The sequence below is a fragment of the Geospiza fortis genome, unplaced genomic scaffold (assembly GCF_000277835.1).
Source record: "Geospiza fortis unplaced genomic scaffold, GeoFor_1.0 scaffold240, whole genome shotgun sequence".
Lineage (NCBI taxonomy): Eukaryota > Metazoa > Chordata > Aves > Passeriformes > Thraupidae > Geospiza > Geospiza fortis.
In genome coordinates, this window is record NW_005054379.1 from 3,008,127 (window position 1) to 3,017,797 (window position 9,671).

General features: G+C 37.8%; 1 protein-coding gene across 1 annotated transcript in view; it reads right to left on the reverse strand.

The window, feature by feature from the left end:
* Positions 1–9,671, reverse strand: part of TEK (TEK receptor tyrosine kinase) — a 37,019-nt gene that overhangs the window by 12,130 nt on the left and 15,218 nt on the right. The window contains 7 exon segments of the mRNA XM_031060291.1: positions 1–109; positions 367–521; positions 1,485–1,613; positions 1,817–1,957; positions 3,077–3,208; positions 4,087–4,239; positions 7,384–7,494. The exon segment at positions 1–109 is cut by the window's left edge and continues 23 nt beyond it. Of these exon segments, the coding sequence (XP_030916151.1) occupies positions 1–109; positions 367–521; positions 1,485–1,613; positions 1,817–1,957; positions 3,077–3,208; positions 4,087–4,239; positions 7,384–7,494 (930 nt within the window).

Consider the following 9,671-nt stretch of genomic DNA (forward strand, 5'->3'; position numbering starts at 1 on the left):
TTCCTGCTACTGTCTGCACACTGCAAACCCAAGTTCCTGTATCACCAGGCAGGACTCGATTAATTCTAAATATGGCTTCAGAGTGATTACTGGTAGAAATTTCATCAGGCTGAAATGACAAAAGATGTACAGGACCTGAAAAATTTGGGCATTTTGGAGTATTCCAATGATGCTTTGAGTTTAATAATATCTATAAAAAGCATCTATAATGGTCAACTTCATATTTTCATATGTGCTGAGAAGTTCATGGGGTACTCCAGAATACCAAAATTTCATATTATGCTTGAAAACCATAGTATGCATTAACTACAGACAAAGTCAATATAAACATTAGAAATAGCAGAAAGCAACTGATCAGGAGCCTACCCTCAGAACAGTTCCATCTTGCTTCAAGAGTTTGAATTCTTCAGATTTAGGAAGCGGCATCCCTGTTGCTATACAAAATGGTTTGAACTCGACGCCAGAATTGAGTTCCACAGGATCTAGTAAATTCACTATCTGAGGTGAAAGATCTGCCGAACCTGCAGAAGATATATAGTATAAGGTCACCCTTCCAACAGACATTTTAAAAGACAGGTTTAGGTGCGCAGGCAGTGTAGGTGTCTGGTTCTGCCTTCCCTCATGTGGGCATATGCGAGAATCACGCTTCTCAAATACAAGGTTTTTACATCATTTTATATATAATGTAAGAAGGAACAAGCCCTTTGTTCACTCCTCTTTGTTTTTCTGATCCCTCTCCTCTCTTTGTTGTTGACATTTTAAGCACAAACAGTTTAGCCATGGCAAAATCATGCACGCATTTTGTTCTGAATGTACAGTACCTCCTTACTCTCTATTTTGACTGTTTGTAAGACCAGACAGATTGCAACAGATTGCAGGATAATTTGGCTGGTTGGATCAGAGCCTTATTTCTCTATTTGGTTTTGTTCTTGAAAAGTTTCACAAATCAGCAGTGGATTTGTCTCTTTATTTATCTAGCTAAAATAATAAATGCTGAGTGCATCTTATAGAATACCTTGTCTGAATCCAATGAGACAAGTCGTGTTCAGCTTTATAAACTTAACTGTCTCCCAGAGAGAAAGAGCAGTTTTAAACTTTGGTGTTGTCTTAGTGTCTCAGTCATCATTTTCAGGTCATGAAGCTCATGGTATAGGCATGTATGCAGCCAACCAAGTGGTAGGTAATGATAAAATTCCATGAGTTTATACAAAAAGCTAGATGTGCAGCTTCTGTCAAGGATTAATGTTAAGATCAATCAAGTCCTATGGAGTAAAGCTTGAAAATCTAATGATGTCATCCTGATAAATGCAACATATAGGTCAGAGGCTTAAAAATACTGTATTACAATGAGGCTGTACAGAAGTGTCTATGCTCCTGGAAGGTAGTGGGTGGAGCAAGAATACCAGCCTGGAATGGTAATGCTGTACCAGCATTAAGATCTGTTTTAGTTACACTGGGAGCAACCATTTAGTACCTTACTTTACCTTTTTTTTCACATTGTGGACCATGCCATCCAAAGGAGCAGATGCAGCCCTTAAATCTGTCGCATGTTCCTCGATTGTGGCAATTACATTTGAGTTTGCAATCTGACCCATAAAACCCAGGTTTGCATTCTGCAAATACATATGTTGCAGTTAGTGCACAGGTGCTAGAAAATGGAAAATGTCTTAGAGTATTTTTCAGTCTCATTACAGAAAAAAACTTTTCACATGACTGTAAAATATATAATCTATTACTCTTCTCTGTTGGTTTCCTCCTGTATTTCCTGTGTGCAGAACATTAAGGATCCTCCCATTCTTTTTTTTTTCCACTCTACCTTTATCACATTCCAGTCCCATCCATCCTGTGGCACAAGAACAACCATATGGATCTGGTAGACAGAACATAAAGTTTTTGCAGCCATAATTTTCTTTACAGGTCTCTTCACATGTTTTGCCAAAAGTGTTGGCTCCACAAGCTGTTGAAGGGAGAGAAGGAAAAAGTAACCCACTGGCATTGTCCATGAAAAAGCTAGTGCTTCTCATGATACTGCACTAGACAAGGGAAAACATGAATTTAAATTAAAAATAGCACTTTGATAATTCAAATATATTAACAACCACAGCAACTTAAGCCACAGCTGTTCTAATAGTCGAGTACAGGCAGCAGAAACAATTTTCTCACTGTGAGGATCTGTCAGCCAATACCCTTGCTTTAGACCTATGGGGACACAGATTCAGCAATAAAGTGTTTTTATGAGTCTTTCTAATGTAAAATGGACAAGCAGTGCTGTGAAACACAAATATTCTTAGTGGTGAATGCGCACAAAACTGCTGACGTCAAGGTTTTGCTTCGATGATAAGAGCAGCGCTCTGTTGTAGTTCTTTAGCACCAACTATTCCAACAGCTTAGCTCTAGTATTTTCAGCATTACAATTCAGTCAAATAAAAAGATACATATTTAGCAATGAACCCAAAAGATGCTTGGAGAAGTCAAAACAATGTGATGCCAACTCTAATTTTTCCAGAATCCAAACTACTTGCCACACACACAGATTTGCACAAAAATATATACACTGTTGATGTCCCTACAGAGGCAAAGCACCCTGTGAGCACATTAGCAGCTTCTTCAGCCAATGTATTCTTAAGGTGTCCTGTACCACTATGCATTTAAGTTAGTCAGCAGCACTGAACATACTCATTTCAAGGGAGTCATAGCACAACCCAGATTGGCAGTGACCTCCACAGATCATCTGGTCTAGCCTTTTATGAGAAAAGGAGCCTAGGAGATATTAGGTAGCATACTGTCCAAGTGCATATTGATCAAGAAGTGTTGGAAACATTCATTATCCCTAGCAAAATAATCTCTACTAGATGAAGAGAGAAAAAGAGAAATTAAATCACAGCTGCAAGAACAGCCAGAACAGAATTCACGATTCATCTCACACAACTCCGTCCTGTCTCTAGCACCAGCTGTAAATGCTGCAGCTTTCAAGAATAAAACCAGGTACTCCATATGATGCTTCCCTCAATAATATGCCAATTTCTTTTACTGAGAACAAATTAATAAGCGATCACTGAAAATAATTTTTACTTACCTTTCTCACATGTTTTTCCCATAAAACCTGGAGGACAGATGCATTCCCCAGTATCTTCATGACAAATGCCGTTGTTTGTGCAGGAAGGGCAGTGGAAGCTACAGGAAGGGCCCCATTTCTCAGCTTCACATCCTTTTGTGGAAAAATATAATGACATATTTGTTGTCTTCTTATTCAGTAACCCTTCAGGTTGTAATATTCTTTTTAGAGCATACAGTAAAATACAAGAAAGTACAAGCTATATGGAACCCCACACACCAGCCAACTGGACCACTGCCGTTAGTCAGGTAGCAGTAACTTCAAAATGCAAATTTGGGGCATCACATTTATTTATTCACAACTCCTGGAACTATCGTGTGGATACTCATGAATAAATGTGTGTTACCATCATAAATATTTTCTCTACAATGTGAGATATTTGAACAGCTATCTATTTTTTCACATCAATTTTACATTTCTGTCCTAGTTAACAGAATATAATTTTCTTTATATCTGATGGACACAGCAGCATGAGCAGCAAAGTATATAAAATGCTTGTTGGAAAGTATCCCAACTCATTCTTTCATCCAGTAGGAAGGGAACCTTAAGAGCTAATTAAAACTAAGGTAGTTTGCGAAATTATAATAATGTATGCTAAAGATGAACCCCAGGATAAGTGAGGTATGGATATAACCCCCCATAGAGAACAGGGAGACCCAGTGAAGAATTAACTCTTTTATTCATTTGTGGTGTTTGAAAAACTGAGATGCTGAAAAAAGAGCTAACTGTCCTGGCAATAGCTAAGAATGAGCTCAACTTAAATCTGATGGGGTGGCATTTTTTTTCTCTCAGCTGTTGACATTAATATCAGATTGTATCAAAGGCCCTTGGTACAAAACTTTCTTCTGACATAATCTGATAGCAGCAAATGTCAAGAAAGATTTTGGTTCTTATTTGAGCACAATATGTTTCATTTCAGATTAATTTTGACGTTTAACTATTAATCATCACCACACATTAATAGAACTTACGTCTTACAATAAGCCTCGTGTAAGCAGAAGTAAAAAGGTTTCCTCCTATATATCTGGCAGAGTAAACCCCTGCATCCTGTGGTTGAACTTGAGGATAGGAGACTTCTAGCTCTCCTGGCACTTCATGCCTGGGCACAGAATGGATGAAGGAGCCTGAGGAAGGAGAACACAGATACAACAGACAGACATCATTCACCCTCTAAATAAATACATGAGCTTGCATTGGTAACTGAAGGACAGTTGGGGCAAGATAAGCAGCAGAATCTTTTTTTTTAATTAATTATGAATTTTCTGACAACTCTAGCTACACTGGTTTTTCCATAATTGGAGAAGTGCAAGTAAAAAGGAAGAGAGATCTTGAGGGGATTTAATAGATAAACAGGACAAACAACTTCACACTCAGCTTTGATAAGAGCTTAGTGGTTAAAAGTGTTCATTTTTTTCTTGGTCTTTTCTGAAGTAAGGGATAACAATCCACAAGAATTCTAGTGTGGCTGGACTTGAAAAACAAATGCCAGCCAGGTCTTATTCAGTCTGACTAGCATAAGGATTTACTTAGGAGATGAAAGCAGGAAGAATTCGGCATAGCTTTATCTTTTCTTCCCAGATTTAACACATTTCTGTTCCTTCCAGTTTTTTTCACCAGACCGTTTTTATTTTATTCTAAGATTGTTGTGCTTGATGATACATGTTTGTTAAATAATAGTATTTGGTCTTCTTCCATTGCTCTGGGTCACCAAGTAACATTTGAACACTGGCTGCTGTCAAAGAGAAGCTGCACCCATTGAACTTCAGGACCCCCAGGAGTCTTTCCACTCCAGTCTGTTAGAGCAAGGCTGCTGCAGTAGGTTGATGCCATGTCCAGCTAGATCTCACTAAAATATTTGTGCACATGCTCATCCACACTGTACAAACAAAGTCATCCACCAATATACCCAGACAGAACAACTGTGATTTTATGACTACTGCATGCCCATATGACACTCACTAAAATAGCTTAGGTTGGAAGGAGCCTGAAAGATCATCCAGTTTTGAACCCCCTGCCATGGGCAGGGACACCTTGCACTAGATCACGTTGCTCAGGGCCATCCAACCTGGCCTTGAACACTTCCACTTCTATGGACAGCCTGTTCCAGCAATTCACTACACTCACATACAAAAATTTCTTTCTTGTACCTGATCTAAACACACCCTTTATTCAGATTAAAGCCATTCCCCATTGTCACTGTCAAAAGTCCCTCTCTAGGTTTCCTTCAGCTCCCATTAGTACTGGAAGGCTGCTGTAGAGGTCTCCCTCTGGGCTTCTCCTGGCTGCAAATCCCAGCTTGCTCACATTAACAACCCAGACAGTCAGATCCTGTTCTGATTCACAAGCTCAAATGGCTGAATGACCATTACTCTCGTGAATCAAATTGTCCTCGTCTTCTACATTTCCTTACAGTCACACTGAAAATGCAACAACTTTTTCCCCCTTTTCCCTTTTTTCCACTTTTCTTAAATTATTTAGAAGGTAAACAGCATCAGGCAGGACCTCTGCTGTCTGTGACCATACATACTATCAATTTGACTGTTGTCAAATTTCAGGCAGTCTAGAAATGTAAAACTTTGCTGAGGATCACAACCAAAACAGCAGAAAGACTATGGGTCAGTTCAGTCCATGACAGAACATGACAACCATTCTCCATGAAAACAGGGCTAAATTAAAAGAACAAATACTTAAAGGGATTTGTTCTGAAACTGTGGGGCATTTTCTAATATCTTTTGAGTTAAAAGCTGCATAACAAACTTGACAACAAAGCATTAAGAAAGGCTTATGCTTACAGTATGCTAAGCAAGGCTCGATTCTTATGACTTGTTTTCCAAGACGTTATGCCAATGTGTTAAAGCCACCCTGTTTAGCAAGACCATTTCTTTGTCTAGACAGCCATTATGAGATTCTGTAAGGGGGAAGCAGTACTTGAAACAATTGAAGTGAAAGATTGCAACAGGTAAATATAGTAGAAGGCTTTTCTTTTCCAGTTGCTGTATCAGGACTTCTCAGAAATGTTGTTTCAACATCAACCTTAGCTGAAAAATTTGACCTACTGTCCAGAGGCAATCTGAGATTTTTTGCTGAATTTCCAGATGGAATCGCAGCTAAGGGGGTATCATGATGTTAGCAGTCCTGATCCAATATCTCATCTGGTTCTTTTCTGAGAAACTGGTGACAGGAGATCACAAAATTTTCCTAGGCACTGTGTAATGACAAGTGATGGCAAACTTGTCTGCTGTGCCCTGACACAGCTGAGTCTCTGAAGTCCCAAGAAACAGATATTTGTGAAAGGCTACTTTGCCTTTTGCCTCTTTAAAAGACACCTTTTATCTATTTAATTCTTCCAGCCTGTTGAAATGCTCCAGGTAATCAGTAGCTGGGGCTGAGGCTGACTCACTACATGAGTTTTTTGGCAGTGTGTTGACGCTTCCTTACCTCATCCTGCTGTATTTACTCCCTGTTTCCTCATGGCTCACTGTAAGCTAGATTGTCAAAGATGGAGCAGAACATTGCATGTGCTTCCCACAATCATAATTTGTTGTGGTTTAACAATGTCGTTATGAAGGTACTGTGAGTAATAGTGACCTCTATTTTTATATTTTTCTACAGAAGGTAGAGCGCAACCTGCACAAATTTCTAAGCGTCAAGCAGGAGCAACACACAGCTGAGCAATGATTACATGTGATTTAGGTGCCATGCTAGATAGAAGAGTTGGTGTTACAAAATTACAAAATTTACAACCTGACTAACTCTTGTAGTTGAATGAAATAAGGGATAGATTTTGTTTACAATTTTTTCTTTCTAATAGCAGAGTACTGGTAATTAATTTCTTAGCTTGAAAGGCATCATAGAAGGTAAATGGCCTCAAAAAGCCTTCTGAAGAATGCAAAGTATCACTTGAAAAACTGTAGAAATGCAATAAAAGATATTCTAACTGGACTTTCACAGCAGCCCAGAAAGAAAAACAAACAACCAACCTAAAAACAACCAGGCAAATTATGAAGGGATGTAGAAGGAAATCAAAAATTAAAATGAAAAACAAAGCAGAGATATAAACAGAGGATTGGGCATTTTGGTGGAAAATAAACAGACAGAACATATTGCATATGGAAATTCAGCCCTTTAGGAAATATTAAATGTATGAGGAATGATGCCTGTTACAGCTGCCCAGCATGGGCATCAACAGCCATAACTTTAAAAGACTTAGTTGGCCCTCAACTAAAACAATTATAGCAGAAAGAGAAAAGACAAGAAACATTCCATACCATTCTTGTAGATCACTGCATCTTCCTCTTTTGATGCCATTCTGATGAAGGAGATGTTCACATGCTCTCCCTTATTTGCTGTAACAGTTAATGCCACTGGGTGGAACGAAGCTGAAAACAGAAGTATGTGATAAATAACAGTTACTGTCTCTATCTGGTTTCTGGCCTGATAGCTGAGAATGGTATGCAGCATGAGCCTCACTCAGATTTTGACACCCCAATTTCTTTAGAGCATAAAGTGATTCTTTACCATCAGCAGCCTCAATCAATGCTTTGGTAGAGGACTTGCCTATACCCTGAAACAACAGACTGCCACTAGAACCTGAGGCATGAAAAAAATAATTGGTTTCTGGCTAACTGGAAACAATTTCTAACTAGGAACTCCAACTGGCTGTAAAACACTTTCCAAAGTTTCTTCATCTCTTAAGACATTTTTGAAGAAGACTGGAAAAAGTACTGGAAATTGTATTGTAGGGAACAAGCTGTCACTGGCAAATAAATACCTAATACCTGATTTAAGTTCTTTTCTACTTAAGTTTTATATTGCAGAACTGTGAGATAGTTCAGGAGATTGCAATCATGCAGGGCTGGGAGAAGGTGAGGTAGATGTAGTAGGTCTGTATTTGTGTTAGTTCACCAAATTCTGGAAATACAGAGCGTGTTGGATAGCACTAAGAACCAGAGGAAAAAATCATATTCACAGGCTGTGGGACTTTCACCAAAATAGTCTCACCTGAAAATATGGCTCAATGAAAATAAAAATTCTATGTGAGAGACTGGTGTAAATCAGCCAGTTTTCCAGCAGGGAAATTGAAATTCATTTTCCTGCTTAAACAGAAAGGAACTTTTATACATTTGTTTGTAGATCTTAATTTAAACATAAAGAAAGCAGTAGATAAAATGATTTTCCCAACATTTCTGTTTATTTCTTATCAGTACATCAGAAGATAACTGGGGAAGAGACAGAAAAAACTCAAGAAATAATAGCCCTTTCTTGAAATGGCAGTTCTAATGAAACTAGTGAAATGGTAATTTTAATTACCACATTACATTGAAACAAGTTAGAAGTTAAGGATGCTTCCTTTCATTTACTTGAAAAATCCAAAGGGAAAGTTGTGAAGTGTTTTGAGGACAAATTTAGGTTTTCAGGTCATTTTAGCTCTGAGGGTTTATGCCATACTGTCATTTATATGTCCTATGGAAAAAAAAAACCTCTTCTAGAATTAGTCAAATTGACTTCTTAACTATCAAGCTCCTTACCTGACAAAGAATTTGATATCTCTGTACTTTCCCTTTTAGAGCGCTCAGGGGAATTATGTACTGATTTAAACCAATCCCTTTGCTCTTTCTAAATACGAAATTTTTTAGCATTACGTGTTCCTTCTATGCAAGTTCCTCCATGTAACTCCATCTATCTTTGTTTTTCCTTCTGCTGCCACCTGCCTCCCCAGCCAGGTGAGTGGGACTATTCTGACATAAGACCCACCTGAGTCTCAGCTGAAAGGAATCCTTGAATATCCATTCATGCTCCTAGGCAGCTCTGCATTTTCAGAGGTTCCATTTCACAGCAAATATTTTCACAGCAAATATTTATTTCACAGCAATTTTTTTTAAAGAAACATATAAGGAACAGTTAATATAAACTGTTAGAAACTTATTAATTAAAAAAATTGCCCTTTATCTAGAATCATTCCTCCTTTCTTGGTTCATTTTTACAGAACTGTCAATAAAATATCCTTTGGTTCATACCAACTGTTGGAGAAAAATAATTTGGGGCTTGTAGCTGTCTAAAATTTGGTGGGAAAGAAATACACAGAGATAGGATCAGAAAGCAGAGAAAAAATTATGAAGTAACTTTCTGTCATATTTTATGTGTAACAGAGCCGTAAAAAAATGAGCAGACAGATGCTATATCAAAGTTTGTATGAGGCACCTCTACAACATTATTTTTCAAAATCTGAGGGAGTAAAAATGATTATATTCTTGCAATAAAAGAAAAAACAATTTGATATTTTCATTACAAAGTGGAATTTTAAGTTAAAAATAAAAATGTTTGTATCACATGATGTAAAATTAAATAAAGAAAATCTGACCAAGAATGAAGACATTTTTATCAATCCAAGCCAACTTCCCTCCTAGGATATTATTTCCTTGAAAATTTTGACATTTTAATGTTTTATTTATCAGTGGAAACAGACAACTATTGAAAATACACAATTCTTTGCAGAATGGAATTTCCATCCCCTGCACAGTTCTAGTGGTTATGCTCTGAGACTCTGCCACACATT